Source organism: Cygnus atratus, chromosome 4 (genome assembly GCF_013377495.2).
Source record: "Cygnus atratus isolate AKBS03 ecotype Queensland, Australia chromosome 4, CAtr_DNAZoo_HiC_assembly, whole genome shotgun sequence".
In the NCBI taxonomy this organism is placed as follows: Eukaryota; Metazoa; Chordata; class Aves; order Anseriformes; family Anatidae; genus Cygnus; species Cygnus atratus.
In genome coordinates this window covers 45,241,066-45,257,374 of record NC_066365.1, presented here as the reverse complement: position 1 = coordinate 45,257,374, position 16,309 = coordinate 45,241,066, and the positions used below count along the sequence as shown (strand labels likewise).

Here is a 16,309-nt window from a genome sequence, read left to right as displayed (position 1 = left end):
TACATAGGCAAAAAGGAATAATGGTGACCTCCTTGTGATTAGTACAGGCAGTGACAGAGGGCTCCAGAGAAGTTGCTCTTGCTGAAGCATTGAGAGGACGTTCTGTCACCTTGATTATTTCCTCTGGTGTCTCCAGTCTCTACTGAAACAGGTAATGAGCTTCCCACCTTAGCCTGGGAGGCTCTGGCAGACACTGTGGCTATCGATGCTCCAGAAAGGCTCGCTGCCAAGAGGCAGCCAGTGGGGCTGCCCGCGCTGCAGGGCCGAGGGAAAGCATGCCGGTTTTTCGCCACGTTTCTGAAAGCCTGGGGGAGTTCAGTCATTTCTTAGAAAATGTAGAGCTTCTGCTTCCCGGTCCATCAGTTTACCAAAAAAAAAATCTGAGGAGGGTATCGCAAGTTGAGCCCCCTTGAAGCAGGGCTACTCGTGTTGACCAGCTCTTGTTCTGGGATTTTTACTTTTCCCTGAGATACTTGATGGTAACAGTTGGCTGGTATTTTACAAGTGTTTATGCAAGTAATTTAAGCATGGATAATGACTGTTACTGGGAAACAACTGCTGCTGTTTGAGTGCTCACTGTTCCTGCTAGGTGTTGGCCATGTTCTGAGCCAGACTTTGCCCTTGCTTCAGAGACTAGAAGCAATAGCAGGTAAATTACGGTGATAATTTGTAGCAGGATTAGGATTAATTTCAACAGCATGGCAATCTCCAATCTGGCGCTGCCCAGGGTCGGAGCTGCCTGGGGGCCCTTGGCCTCAGCCGGGTACAACTCAGGCACGCAGCGTGGGGTTTGCCGTTGGTGCGAGGCCAGGAGCTGTGGTGCCATCCCGGGGCTTCCCCAGCTGTGCTGCCAGCATGCTGCAGGCAGCCCAACCGGCCTCACACGCCCTCTCTGCGGGCAGCCTGCTGGATTTGTTGCACATTGCCGACCACTTGCAATGCTTCAGCGTCGCGCTACTGTAAAGGAGGTGTTTGCAGTCAGCAAATGCTATAAATAGGGTTTTTGTGTAGGAAACCACAACATCCAGCCTACTTGATTGCTTCATTTAAGCAATTGCATCTTTCTCAGGCTGTTGAAAGTAGCTGTCATCTCTGTATTTGTCTCCATGTGTAAGGTTTCTCTGCTTGCTCGTTTGAGTAAAAGCAACAGATGTGCAGTCTCGATGTGGCTCCCCACGTTGATGCCATCTCACGCCTCTGTGACCTTGCTGCAGGTGGTGGCCGGTGCCTGTGGGATGCACACAGGCACGTGGGGCAGAGGAGAGGCAGGACGGGGCTCATCTGCGGGTCTGAGTACAGTATTGCTTATGGGAGAAGATCCTAATGCTTGCCCTCATCTGCTGGCAGCCTCGAGAGTTGGTGGTTTAAAGCAGTCTTTGAAAGAAGTCACCTCTAAGCTGAATTTTCCACGCCTGCATGCCAGGATATAGGAACGGTTGGGATAAACGCGTCTGGTAGCTGCCCCTTCAGTGTGGAGAAGGGAGGAAAAAGTTCTGATTGTCCTCGTTACCAAGCCCTGCTGAAAAAGCCTTTAAGTTGAAGCAGTCCGTATCATTGAATTGCACATACCTGTCCCTGGTCCAACTGCACTTCAGAGGGGAGATGTCACAGAAGGGACACACGGCCCCCTACTCTTGGGCCTGGATGTACTGATTTGCTTTTGGCTAGCCCATGTCCAAAAATTTCAGGGGCTGATGATCCACATTCTCTTTTCCCATTTGCAGGGTAGGAGTGTGCTGCTGTGTCAGAACAGGTGAAGAAATGTTTCAGAGCAGTGAAGAAACATTTCAGAGCTGTAGTAGTCTCATTTAAGTGACTCAAGGAGCAAGTTTATGTCCTGGGTGGCTGAAAAAGTAACTTTTTTTTAAACTTGAAATTTTGAGACTTGGCTTTTAACTTGAATATTTTTTACGTAGGCAGGCCACATGTGAGAAATATTTTCAGGACAATAATAAGGCGCCTTGAAAATTAGGTATGTTTGTTCAGGGATATCTTATGAGATAGCTGTGAGGGGTTTGGCTGTCCTGCTTTGGTGGCTGGCTCTCTCAAGAGGCGTAGATGATAACCCAGTTCTCTCCAACGTGAGAAATGGAGGTAAAGTGTGAGATGATGAATTATTCTGTCTGTGAATATTGCACTCTATCTTGTATGATGTCATTAACATGATGGTTTAGATCCAAAACACTCAAGTTATTTGAGAATTTTTTTATCCGTCTTTCAGATTGCGAAGAAGACCCGAACCCCAACTTCTGGCCCAGTGATCACCAAGCTGATCTTTGCAAAACCAATCAATAGCAAAGCCGTTACAGGGCAGACCACTCAAGTGTCACCAGTCATTGCAGGTTGTACTTACTTGACTTGTTTTGCTTTATGATTTTTTAAGGTTATTCAAAGAGATGGCAATTGTAGGGTTTTTTTTTCCTGTGTTGATTTTTATTATAGTTTCTGTTTTAACACCTCAAGCAATTGGGGGAAAAATCAACAAAGATTTTGATGTAGGTAGAAGCAGATAAATGTATCACAGAATCATTTAGGTTGGAAGAGACCTCCAAGATCACCTAGTTCAACCTCTGACCTAACACTACCAAGTCCTCCACTAAACCATATCACTAAGCTCTACATCTAAACGTCTTTTAAAGACCTCCAGGGATGGTGACTCAACCACTTCCCTGGGCAGCCCATTCCAATGCCTAACAACCCTTTCAGTAAAGAAGTTCTTCCTAATATCCAACCTAAACCTCCCCTGGCGCAACTTTAGCCCATTCCCCCTCGTCCTGTCACCAGGCACGTGGGAGAATAGACCAACCCCCACCTCGCTACAGCCTCCTTTAAGGTACCTGTAGAGAGCGATAAGGTTGCCCCTGAGCCTCCTCTTCTCCAGGCTGAACAGTCCCAGCTCCCTCAGCCGCTCCTCGTAAGACTTGTTCTCCAGACCCCTCACCAGCTTCGTCGCCCTTCTCTGGACTCGCTCGAGCACCTCCATGTCCTTCTTGTAGTGAGGGGCCCAGTACTGGTCAGTAACCTTACACTTTGCTCATTTAGGTGACTTAGACTTGAATCATTTGATTGGGGGTGGGGGGGGAGTTGTATGCAAGTAACATTTAAGGCATGCAAATTATTTCCAAAGGACGCACCTAGAAAGCCAGTCACCTTCAGAGCTTTGAAGGATGTCTGTCTGTTTCCAGACTGACCCCCTCCCAGCAGGCCTAAAATATTTTCCACATATGAATGTGTTAAGTCCTTACGGAACCAGGACTTGTGCTAGTTGCAAAAAGTTGTGCATATGCATCTGAACTAAGGTTTTTGTGTGTTTCAAAAACAAACAAGCCACTTCAAGAGGCGTTACCTTCTCATTTGGCAGTACGTGAAAACTGACAAACAGTTAAAGAACCACAACAGAAATAGTTTTTGCAAGAGTTTTTTGTTCCATTAGATTTCTAAAGCTTGCTGCCTCCAGAGTGAAAAGAAACGTGCAGGTCACAACAGATCTGCGTCATATTGACTAGCAAATGTGTTATTAAAGAAATAAGCTTCCAGCTTTTCAATCAATAAGCTGGAGAATAGCAAGTACTTTTCCCTGAGCTGGCGAGGTGAAGATGCTTGTCTAAGTGAAATCTTCCTAAACATCTTCCTTTCCTCTCGCAACCCCAAACCGCCAGTACAGCTTACCAGCTGAGAGAGGTTGGTATTGCTTTAGGGAAGGTGTAGCACATGTGTGTTCTGTTTAGATTGTGTGTGTGTGTTTTTCTCAATCCGATAGATACTTGTAATTGCCTGGACATTTCTGAAAACTGAGGTGCCAGTTGTAATTTTGCAAGGATTGACAATATAAGCAGCCAGATTCTGTTTAGGAAGCTGATGCCAAGGAGCGCAGAGGGGATGCAGTGAGAAAGGGAAAGCTATCACCAGGAAAAAACAAAACTAGCAACACTGAATACTGAAGATGGTAAAATTCCCACAGATAGCGACATTTTCGGGTTGCATGTGGCTTTAGCAACCAAGCGTGCTATTATTTAGGCTGCACACAAGTGAGGGTTATCTCAGAGCACGTAGACCTCAGAGGAGGGCAGCTTTCTATGTGGATGGTGCTTGATCATGTTAGTTGCAGTTGACCCAATTTTCATGTCACCAGTTGGTTTTGGATGGCAAAGTTACACTGCTTTTTCTTATATTTTGATATATATAATATGAGAGAATTGCTGAGAGAGAGGCTGTGACAGAAACACACAACTGCGCCAAAGTGCAGCAGAGGAAGGCTCAGTGGTCAAACACTCTTAGGAAAGCAGCTTAAAAGTATGAAAAAAGATCTATTTTCTGCTCTTGCAGTTTTTGCAGTATTCATGAGGCTGATTTTGTGATTTGGAGCTGCTGTTTTTGATGTTTAAGCTTCTTTGCTATTGCAAAAGCAGATTGTATGGGGAGTTAAACCTCCATGCATATTTTCGCAGGAGTATCGTATATTGTGTTAGGCAGTGAAAAAGCCAACCACCAGCACAAACAGAATGAAAAAAAGTCCAAGTTGAATGTAGAGAGACACCAAGCGCCTTTTTGGTGGTCACTGTCGTAGAGCTCGTTTCTGCTGGCAGAGTATTAAAGGGAAGTGCCCCTCCACCCCTTCCCAATTCACAGTTTTTCTGTACACTGGCAGCAGCCCAGGGACTTGGTAGCATGCTGCCAGCTGGCTGAGTGTTTGTGTGCAGCGCAGGTGTATTGGAGGGATGCATGCCTGGGGACGCTGTGCTGGCTTTCAAGAGTTACCAGCTGGATGCCTCAGAAAGCTCAAAGTAAATGTCAGTTTTATTAAGCCTGAGAAAACTGTTTCTTCGTTTGTAGTAACACAGATTGTTTCTGCTTTCTTTCTGAATCAAAGTTACAGAATTCCACTGTCCTTCCTGATAGGTAAGGTACCCTCAGAGGCAAGGATCAACAGCGTGCTAACCAGGGAAAACTTGAGCTTTACAAGTTCTAAAAGGGGATACTGAAGCTGACCGTGTCTTTGTTGATTATAGGCAGGGTTCTTTCGCAGTCTGCTCCAGGAACACCACCAAAGACAATAACGATCTCTGAGACTGGAGTTATTGGATCCTCTTTGAGTACAACAACACAACAGACACCGAATAAAATAGCTATCTCACCACTCAAATCCCCCAATAAGGTAAGGACCCCATTCTGGCTGCAGCCCTCCCATCCTTGCTGCAAAGTGATCTGAATGGAGCTCTGTGTTTGAGTCTTGGCTACGAGCTGTCTGTGATCGTGCCACTCCAGAGTCTCTGTTGCGTGGCACTACGCTCTGCGTTAATGGCCTACACTAGGTTTTTCAGCCGTCTCCTTTAATGTGGTTTTAAGTAAATACGCGGTACTGCGTTAATTTCCCATTCCTGTCACTTCTTGCCATTCCCTCAGCATCCATTCCCAGAGCAGCCGTTCTCCCCTAGCCAAGCGCTCACATAATCCCTTTTTTTGTCTTTAAATGCATTCATAAAAATTCAACAGGCTGTTTAAGAGGGGAGACCTTGGTTATGTTAATAGGTTAACATTTACTAACTGTTGCCTGGTGCTGCATAGATAATTTAGTCTTCTCTAATCTTGTCTGACATAAATGAGATTGGCAATGATCCTTGATAGAACTGGAGATTGGCACAGGCAGGCAATTGATAGGAAGATAACTCATGCAATGCGGACAAGCATCACGGCAAAGCTGGGATTTTAGACCTGATTAAAATTGCCTTGAGAATAGGAATATTACTGGAGAAAGGATGATTGTTAGGGAGGGGAACCAAGATGTATAATGCATGCAAACTAAGTAGCAGGTATGAAAACTAGCACAAGAATTAAGATTTTCTTATTTTGGATGTGCTTTTAGCTACGGAGAGTTAGACAAACAGCAGAGGATTTGTGTTTCAGAAATATTGCTGGGAAAAGCATTGCAGGGAAGCTGTATAATAATATATAATAATAAATATTATTCTTATAATAAAAATTAATAGATGAGTGGGAGTGAAAAGACTTTGCGCTACCTCTTGAGTTTACTGTAGATAAATAATTCTAAGTATCTTTTAAAAACAAATGGTTTCAAAAGCTGGGTTTCTTTTTGTTAAAACTTGAAGTGGGAATTTTAAAAACAAGTTGAAAACTGACCTTGGAAGGGTTGTGGGTGTTTAGAACAGAGTATTCAAATGATGCGCTCTGCAGAAATCTGGTCAGAAAACTGGATCGTTACAGGAGTCAGAAAGTAAAAAATATCGGAAAGAAAAAAAATGAAATAAAGTTGAAAAATACTTATGAAGCTCTTATGTTTTGGCTGAATTAATAGCATAAACTGAGATTGGTTTTCCTTTCCACTACCCTCCTCTAAAGCTTCCCTTTATCATGAAACAGTCATGGTGCTGATTAGAAAGCTGTTACTCAGAAATCTGTGCTGACAATGCTCAGGCTGAGTGTGCAGAGTTTGGGGGCGTAAGGAAAAGAGAAGCAGTGCTAGCTGTCTGCATGGGACTTTCTGTGCTGGAAACCGGCAATGCCTTGAAGTTTCTAACATATCTACGTGCTGTGCTTGCACAGTCAGGCCGTGTGAGTTGTGACTGAATACAGCGCCCTTGTTCGCAGGGAGAACTTGAGCTACTGTGGGAGAACTGTACCTCCCTCACGAGGAGGGGGACGTTTATGTACAGGGTCTTGCATGCTGCTCAGAGATTTAAACTGCTTCTTTGTTTTGCCAAGCAGCTAACAGTGGTGTCAGTGGCCTCCCAGCCTCCCAACTCCCCCCAGAAGACGGTGGGCGTCCCACTGAATGTAGCGTTAGGACAGCAGATCCTCACAGTGCAGCAGTCAGCACCCTCCTCCCCTGGGAAGGCCATAGTCAACCACACAACCGCGCAGGTACAGACTGACTTTCGTTTAATTTCTAGCGTGTCTGCGTCTCATCTCATGCTCATGAGAATCTAGGGTGCTGAACTGCAAACTGGCAGTCCCAAGGTGTTCTTGTAGCAGCGTTTGCTTAAGGGTTGGCAGAAGCATTGCCCGGAGGAGCAGGCGCTCCTCCCATGGAGGGCTGCCAACTATTGGCAGCACACTCAAGGGCACGCGCACTTAGACAGCAGGTGCCCAAGCTGGAGAAGCCCCACTTGGGCCATGTTCTCGTCTCTGCGTATTAAATCTCCCAAGTCATCTGAAAGGCACCCTGTGCCGGTAGGAAGAATTCCTGGAGTGGTTGGTTCCTTTCCACCAATGAACACTGTTTGTATACCACTAACTAGGGCTGCTTCCTGGGTGTTTCTGAGGCTTGCAACAATGGAGTTCATATTCTTGTGGTAAAGGTCTGCATAACCAAGACACTGTGGTCTGAGACCTACACAATTTAAGTCAATAATTCCATCTGTCTCATTTCTAGAAAAATTTTAAGGTTCTCCCTATGAGCTTGGATAAGTTGCCTTCCATTAATGGAAGACGAGACAGAACTGAGTAGTCTATCAAACTACAGTTCTTATTTTATCCCTCCTTTTTTATCTTAGGGGAATCTTTTTCTATCGGAATCTCTCTATTCCTGTTTTGGTAAATACACAGGAATGTGTATGAGTGTAAACGAGCAAGGTGGACATAGCTCAGGTAGTGGACACAGTAGCACGCATTGCAAAAGGCCAGAGGCTCAGAGAGATTTTACCAGTCTTGTCTTAGCATGGCATGTGATAATGGGAATGGTGATAAGGAGACATAGGCACCAGCATGATTTGATATTTCGGAGTAAACCTGGCAAGATTGTCTGTTTAAATGTTTTTTTAAATATGAAATCATTCTAATGCAAGCACTCGAAGTGACAGAACTGAGATTCCTGGGTAGTAGGTATATTGAGATCTGATCAAAAGCTATCTGAAACAACACAAGGGTTTCCCTTGTCATGACAGGGCTCGAGAAGATACCCTTTGAAGAGCTGTCACTTAAATTTTACAGTTTTCCAGGTTGTCTTTGGACAGCAGTCAGAAATTCATGTGCTAGAGGGAGCTTTGCCCAAGCTGGTTTCCTTGTGAGTGTCGCTGTGAGTGTGCTTGCAAACAGTGTTTGTTTCCAATTGGTCTGAGTTCCTGAGGTTTCGATATATTTATTTAGGAAAAAAAAAAAAAAAAAAGGTTATCCCAGGGAAAAACTTGCATAAAAGAGTGAGCTTATATTTCCAGTCAAGTGTGTGTGAAATGAGATTTCATTCTTGTAGGTGCTCGAAGCTGGGAAGCTAGGAAAATGTTATATCAAGTCATATCACTGTATCAATTAAATTTAACGTTAGAACTTAGTTCAAATGTACATGATAGATTTAATATCAGTTTTAAAAGATTCTGAGAATAAAAAGCTGAACTCCAAAAGAAGTCGGATAAAAGGAGAAAGAAGAGGAATAAACTCGCATTTGAGGTCATCAGAAAGGATGGTAGAAGGGCTGCTATCAAGCCCATACAGTTATGGATGTTTATAAAAATAACAGACATGGACTTGTTATCAGTTTGTTGTTTGAGAGAAATTGCAAAGCTGAAGTATTGTGAATTTGAGATGTACTGCTACCCCAGCTGTGCGGCAGCACAGGTCTGCCAAAATCCACTTCTTTCTCCTTTTGGCATTTATTATTTAGTAAATTTGTTTTGCTGCGGTTCATTGTTCTTGCTTCTCTCATTTCACAGCCTGCCCACTTTGTCATCTCTTCAGCGATCAGTTTATGGATTCTGTTCCATTTGCACCTCGAGGGCTGCGCAGTGACTTGTGTGTGTTCATCATAAACTGTGTCCAACAGGATGTATCTGTACACACAGATTAATCGTGCTGCAGTCCAGCACAAACAGTTCTGCAAGGAGTTCTTACTGCGTGTTTTTATTAATAAGAATATTTTTAGTTTTGTCCTCAGCTTGATTTTGAATACAAAGTGAGCAATGTTCTCCTTAGTCAGCTGAAGTCTAATTTGGCATACACTGTATCTTGGGAAGCAGACTGAGTCATCCTGCTCTTTCAAATATTAGTTTACTCGGGAGTTTGCTGTAAAGAATTGAAAACAGAACAGAGTTTGCTTTGCACCAAGCTTTGGCTGGCGTTGTATCCGTTTGCGTCTCTTTTTTACTCTGGAAAGCAAAAAATGGGGATAACTGACTGACTTCTCATGGATGCTCATGGATCAAAGAGTTCCTCACTAACGCATGGAGGAATAGGCATGCTGCTGTTCTTTCTGCCTTTGTAAAAGTAACTTTATGCTCTCTGTATTGGCTTAATAGGCTGTGAAATCAGCAGTGCAGACCATTACTGTAGGAGGAGTGGGTACATCTCAATTTAAGACAATTATTCCCTTGGCAACTGCACCCAATGTTCAGCAGATTCAGGTACCTGGAAGCAAGTTCCATTACGTCAGACTCGTTACTGCCACAACAGCCAATAGTTCAACCCAGTCGGCCAGTCAAAATCCCAGTACAAATACACAGCCTCTCCAACAGGGTAAGTGCTGGTGCTGATGTGGTGTCTGAACTAAGTTTTTAATCCTTTGTTTGGTTTTTGAGGATTTAAATAGGTACATAATAGAAATTTTCAAGACTGCCAGATGTATCCGAGTTTGTGGTAGGTTTTGAAAGGTTTTGTGTTCTCCTGCTACCTCAGGTTTGTATGTGGAAATGCTCCTCTGTGTCAAATGGTTTTGTCGTTGGGCCTGAATCCCTGCAGCATTTTCTGTTGCTTTCACCTAGCTTACCAGCATGGGGGTGACTTGTGGCAAGTCCCAGTTTCTCAGTATGAGAAGTGGGAAGTCATGAGAGCCCACGTACATCTTGACAAAACTACTGCAACGTGAAGATCCTTCAATATAAAATGCATTAGAAGTGCCAAATGTTTCTGATGGTTCCTGTCCATGCTTTCTGGAACTGTGACGGAATCAACGATCTGAAACCAAGCTGTAGTATTTTAGTGTCCTCTTGGCAAAAAAAAATTGAGTGTCCAGAGGGGCTCTGCACCCAAAGTGATTTTTAAACCATAGCTGCTAAACATATGCCTGCACTCTTGTGCACATAACTGTTCATGTAGGTGGTTTGGCATAAGTGTTGCCTGTTAGGAGTTTGGTCAGTTACTCTCAGCGTAGTTGCGGTATTCGGTGCCCTTGGATTCTCTGCATATGAAAGTCTTGACTCAACTCTGTGCTGAGTGAATAATGCGTGTTAATGTAATGTTGTGTCTTGATTGCAGCAAAGCCAGTGGTGGTGAATGCGACCCCGGTGCGGATGTCTGTTCCCATAGTGCCGGCCCAGACTGTGAAACAGGTAAGCTGAATGTAAAAGGCATATTACTGGCTTGTCAGCTGGATGAAAAAGTCCAATTTCAGCACCATCGTGAAATGTTCTATTAATAGAAGTGCATTCTGAACAAAAAAAAGAAGGGGGGGGCAAGATTTCATCAAGACTTTCTTTCCAGGTGGTGCCCAAACCAATCAACCCAACTTCCCAGATAGTCACTACCAGTCAGCCCCAACAAAGACTTATTATGCCAGCCACTCCACTGCCACAGATACAGCCCAACCTCACCAACCTTCCCCCAGGCACTGTCCTGGCACCAGCACCTGGCACAGGAAACGTCGGCTATGCAGTCCTTCCAGCTCAGTATGTCACACAGGTACAGTCTTAACCCAGAGATAAGTAAGAAAGTAGTGCTGTTATGGAACATATTGCCTTCCAGTTAGAAGTCCTTGCTCCCCAGCCAAGGTGTAGGGGTTAGTTGTACGCTTTGTCAAAATCTGGCCAATGCTGAGAATGAAAAGGAGAATAAATGAAACCACCTGCTGAAAGCTGACTAGCCAGTCTGTTCAGACAAGAATTCAGTCAGCCTGTGGCATCACCAGTATCAACCTTATTCTTTGGATCCCTTTTGGTTTTGTTGAAGCTGCTCTTTGTCCCTAAAAACACTTGTATTGCATCCTTCCTGTGCATTTGCCCAAATGTTCTCTTAAAGTGAAGAATACAGTTTTTTTGGAAAACTACTCAGATATTTGGTGTTCTAGACACAACCTGTCTCCTTCAGGCTGTCCACCGTAGGTCCACGTCTTAAGTGCCAGTCTGTCTTCAAAACCTATCTTAGCAGGAGAAAAGAGCTGTGTGTAGGTAGAAGAAAAAAGGTAGCCCAAAACAGTGTCACCTAGCAGGTTCTTAGGGGTGGTTCCTTTTACTTAATATGAAAAGCAATGTGTGGGTCCAGATAAAAAGAAAAGTCGGGATGTAAATAATTTCGTTTTAGTTAAGTAGTAAGGGGCTTGTAGGTGAAAGGGGCTACTGAAGTCGTTTGTGCAGAAAGTGATCCTGATCCGTTGGCGGTCAGGGATGCTTAAGAAAACAAGAGTGAGATGTGTGTTTTCAGGAGCTAGAACTGTTTGTGGTCTGAACATTTGTTTGTAGTCTGTGTTATCCGTATGTCTGTAGACACTGTTAAAGAACAAAAATATCATCTAAAATACTGGGGTTTTGTTAAATACAAAGACTTGAGCTTATTTCCTGGTCCAAGTTCTGCGAATTTCTAAATCTGTGCTTGCAAGCATATTATTTTTTATAACAGTATCTGGAAAGCTAATTAAAATACTTTGTACAAGTCCTCTTGAGCATGCTTTAATTTATTTCATGTTACACATTACCTTTTTGTTTTGTTAGTTACAGCAGTCGTCATACGTATCTATTGCAAGCAACACTGGCTTCACAGGGACATCTAGTATTCAGTCCCAAGCACGGCTACCGTTTAATGGGTGAGTATTTTGCAAAGAGAGTTGGGAAAAAAAAAAATAAGGACAGCAAACCTGCGGTATAGGCTGATGAATTTACAGACTTTTTTCAGTACTATTATAAATAAAGGCGGGGACTCAGATGTTGGGTTTTGTGGGATTTCTAAGGACATCAAGTATACTGTGTTGAGGTTAATAATTCTGACTAAAGGACATGCATCTAACTAATAACTGAACTACCCTCCTGATCAAAGCTATTGTAGCCCCCTCCACCATCTTTGTTTTTGTTTTCAATTCCTATGGCAGAAAGTTGACCTGAAATTTTGTTGATGTTTGTGCTTCATTTTGCATCAGAGCCTGAGAGATACAGGCTTGAGCTATTTTTCCACATTGCTGGAAAGAGGTACTGGTCGATACAGGAGCAAGATGCTAAGCACAAACAAATCCAACCAAGCCTCAAAATGCATCTCAAGCCCAAAATGGTTCATAATAAGAGGCTTTGGTTTGTTTGTTTGTTTGTTTGTTTTCAATATTGTATTTTCACTTTAAAGATGAAAATAACAGCTAACGTGGGATATTTTCCCTGCATTGACCCAGCCAGCTTTTAGCTGTTCTGCACTGTCCTTTTGCGTTATTATTTGTTGGAAATTGCATACGCCAAGGTGCTTTTTGTTGCTGCAACCTAAACTGTGATGCAAACTAATCCTTAATCCAGATGCAGCTATCCAAATGAATGGGTTTGATTTAATCTCTCTGGTATTATGTGCAGAAGTTGCTGGATAGGGATGGAATGAATCTCATCAAAAGCGATTAGTGACACAAAATCCTAGCTTTTAAGAGCAGTTAAAGCCTGTGTTTGATATAAAACTCATCTTTGAGCTGAATGCCGTGTTTTGGCTTGCTTGCCCATTGTTCTAGGTTTAGTCAATTTTGTTGTTGCTGTTCAAAGGTAAAGGCACGATCTTAATTTACGAACCTTTTTTGGACCTAGTCCGCTTGCGTGACGACAGGTTCTGGGGAAGTTTTCTCTGACTGCCATTTGCAGTTGTAGTGCATCCTCTAGCTTTAAGCTTCATTTCTACTTAAGACATGTAGACAGATTTGCAACAAATAACCCAGCTTTTTCTGGGTTGGAAATACACTATGTATAATAGTTACTTACATCAGCCAAGAACCTAATGGCAAGGGAACATAAAGACTTTTCAGAATTTTCATCATCAACCGTTTACTTGAATTTAAAATAGGAAGAAACTGAAACTAATAAAACTGTGTGTGTATAAATAGATGCGTTTTGTGTATCAATAGATGCAATAGATGTATAAATAGTGTATAAATAGATGCATTTTTCCCCCCTCTACAGAATTATTCCTTCTGAATCTGCAAATCGCCCCCGGAAGCCTTGCAATTGTACAAAGTCTCTATGTTTGAAATTGTAAGTACATCTTGTTTGTTGCTAAGCCTTATCCTTGACACCATATTTATGCCAAGAATCAAAAAGTAGTGTTTTTAAGCATGTCAGAAATGTTATGTCTAGATTGTCATTTAAAGCTGCTGGTGACACTGGTGGAGATGTCACAGTGCATGTGCCTTCACTTAACTCATGAGCTGTATGGACCCTAGCGTTTCATAATGTTAGGGTTCATAATGTGCCCTTGTGTGTGGTAGAGCCAAATCCACTCAGCAGCTGGAGTTGCAGTATTGCTGTGAGTGACATGACATCCCACAGTATCATCAGTGGGCATCTACTATGCTTTTGCAAATCCCTTGAGTAATGCTATGCTATATGAAGTACTTCAGCAAAATTGGGCTGTTACGCTTTTTTATGGTTGGTTGGGTTGGGTTGCAGGGATAGTTGGTTTGTTTGTTTTAAACATTTGAATGGGCAAGTGATTCTTAACTGCTAGGTCTAAGGCTCGATCATCTTCATGAAATCTTTTGCTGTTTTATTGAGCGTGTTTGTAACAATTTGACGTAAAAGCATTTTAAGTTGAGGAATTTAAGTTCTTTCCACATCCTGAATTTGCTTGAGGCATTTCTGGACCATATCAGGAGGAGATAATAAAATTGGTCTGTGCTTCATGGAATGTTACTCAACGAAGAGGAGATCATTGGTGCGCTTCTCCAAGGCAAAATGATGAAGTGGTGTCTGAACCCTCGTTAAGAAATGTGTTTGAACTTTGCAGTTTGGATCTCTTTTCATGTAATAGACCCCACACCTGTGTGGGGAGGTATGCCCTATACTGTCTAGTCTCAAAATTGCTTGTTGCAGAGAAGACAGGGTAAACAGGAAGATGTCTAGCTGTTCCTTTGTTTAGCCTTTCTTTCCTCTTACAACATAAGGTGTTGTCTTCATGGTGCCAAATATCTGTTAGATGCCTGGAGTTTTCCCATAGATTTTAGTCTTTGGCTCTTGAATGCTCTGGAAGCTCTGAGAGAATAACGGCATTGTTGCTCATGTCTTGCACCAGCAAGAATGCTGTTTAGCTGCCACAGGTGCTGCCACCTTTAGAATGCTGTTTGGGAATGTGCTGCTCTGGTGCATTATTGTAATTATATCTTTAAGTGGCTAGGCATTGATGCAGAGCAAACAGCTAACTCGTTCTGGCAAAGGTGCTTTCTCACCAGTAGTCATACTTCATGTGTCTGTAAGGGGAGTTACTTTTCCCAAATGAATGTTGCAGATTGCTACATAGCCCATCTACAAAGAAGAAAACTCCAAGATGATTTGCTCAGTGATGCTCTGGATTGATGCCATGCCAGTGCTGTTTGTTTTGAAATCTAGGACCGTTGCAATGCTGAATTTTAAGCAGGAGAGAAAGGAGAGCTATTACAAGTTGTTAATGCATTTCATGTAGTTCATCCCTGGGACCATTCAGGATGCTAAAAATCACCAAAATGCAATTTGACCAGATGGAGGGTTCTAGTGGCATCCAGGGCAGCCCTAATCTAGTTCTTGCAGTGTTACCCGAGGCAAATGACAGGAAGTGGAAGTCAGTTTGGCAAGGGATTTAGGCTCGTAAAAATGAACATAGATTCCCAATAGTATTTGAAGATCAGCTGAAAAGGATCAGCAATTTCCATCAGCTATTGTTGGAAGTGGTACTGGGAGCACTGGAACCTGCCAGAGTTTCTCATGGCGTGAAATCATGTCTGAGCTGAGGATGAATGTGGTGTGTTTCCATGTATCAGACCCACAGGGTGATGGGATCTTGGTTTTGGTGGGAGGTAACACAGGTGCAGAAGAGAAAAGGTGATGCGGTAGGTTATTCCTGTTGGTATTTTGCTGCTTCTTATTCACATCCTTTCCCCTTTAAAAAGTCTCCAATAATGACAGTTTTATCCTCATTCAGATCCTTTCCAGTTACCCATGCTTCAAAGTCTGAGATGTACTTGTTAATCATAGTCTCTTCTTCCATCCCTGCTTTTCTCTCATTCTTTCTTTAACTCTGCCTTACTTCACAGCTGACAATAGCTTCTGGGCAAAGCTACCAAAAATGTTCCTTGCTGTGTTAGTCCTGTGAGATATCAGGTTGCCTGTTAACTTACTGTTGCAATCAGTTGCTCTTCGTTTTGACTGTATGAGAGCTCCTGAAAGCTAACTTGAACCAGCAGGGTCAGGCACTGCCTATGAGGATAACCACCCAAGGACTGCCATGGAACCAAGCCCTCTTAGCTTCTTGTGCTGCTTTGAGGACCTGAGTTGTCTGAATATCAGCTCAGACAGACACCTTGTCCATGTGGAGCTCAGCATAGGGTGACTCAGGCGTTCATCAGTGCATATGCATGGTCACCAGACTAGAAATGGCTGGTGCTGCCAACAGTAGTAATGCCAAGGTAACGGTCATGTTTACAAATGCCTTGTCTATCTTCCGTTTCAGGTACTGCGATTGCTTTGCAAATGGTGAATTCTGCAATAACTGCAACTGTACAAACTGTTACAACAACCTGGACCATGAAAATGATAGGCAAAAAGCAATAAAGGTGAGGGGTCTTTTTTTTTTTCCTCTTTCTGATGTCATGGAAGGAAAGAGCCTGTTCCTGTTCATATAGATTTGGGTGTGTTGCTGAGTAGCGCCGTGATTGGACAGCAGGCCTTTTAGTTTGCTTCAAAGATAGCTGGAGTGAAAGAAGTAGCTGGTGTCTTCCGAAGCCACGGCATGGGGCCGGGTGGGTGTGTAACACCCTGGTCTCCCACCTGTGCAAGATGTAAGCTGTTGCGTTGCATCTGTAATTTCTACTCCCTGCATGCATTGTCTGACCCTTTGGATCTGCCTTGACAGGCCTGCCTTGACAGAAACCCTGAAGCCTTCAAGCCCAAAATAGGTAAAGGAAAGGAAGGAGAATCAGATCGGCGACACAGCAAAGGGTGTAACTGTAAACGCTCCGGATGTCTCAAAAACTACTGTGAATGTTACGAGGTAAGAAGTATTCTCTTATCTTAAAGATGCTGCTTTTTCCTTTCAGTGCTGCGGTTTTGCTGCTGCGCTTTGTCTTTTGCTGTTTTTCATGTTGCAATAATAGTTTTAGGTCTATCTTTTCTTCCAGCAGTTTACATGTAGAAAGCCATGTGTTTTGCCAGATTGATCACTTCTA

The 16,309-nt window shown here is 43.2% G+C and overlaps 1 protein-coding gene across 4 annotated transcripts in view; it reads left to right on the top strand.

The window, feature by feature from the left end:
- The window catches only part of LIN54 (lin-54 DREAM MuvB core complex component), a 38,418-nt gene that overhangs the window by 17,396 nt on the left and 4,713 nt on the right, over positions 1 to 16,309 (top strand). For 2 of the 4 annotated variants that reach the window (XM_050710565.1, XM_035553119.2), the window contains exons 3-12: positions 2,222 to 2,342; positions 5,010 to 5,155; positions 6,724 to 6,879; positions 9,246 to 9,462; positions 10,201 to 10,274; positions 10,426 to 10,623; positions 11,649 to 11,740; positions 13,077 to 13,148; positions 15,595 to 15,697; positions 15,997 to 16,134. In XM_050710565.1, the coding sequence (XP_050566522.1) occupies positions 2,222 to 2,342; positions 5,010 to 5,155; positions 6,724 to 6,879; positions 9,246 to 9,462; positions 10,201 to 10,274; positions 10,426 to 10,623; positions 11,649 to 11,740; positions 13,077 to 13,148; positions 15,595 to 15,697; positions 15,997 to 16,134 (1,317 nt within the window). The remainder of the gene's footprint in view (positions 1 to 2,221; positions 2,343 to 5,009; positions 5,156 to 6,723; positions 6,880 to 9,245; positions 9,463 to 10,200; positions 10,275 to 10,425; positions 10,624 to 11,648; positions 11,741 to 13,076; positions 13,149 to 15,594; positions 15,698 to 15,996; positions 16,135 to 16,309) is intronic. The other 2 variants (XM_050710566.1, XM_050710567.1) reach the window with 2 other exon arrangements.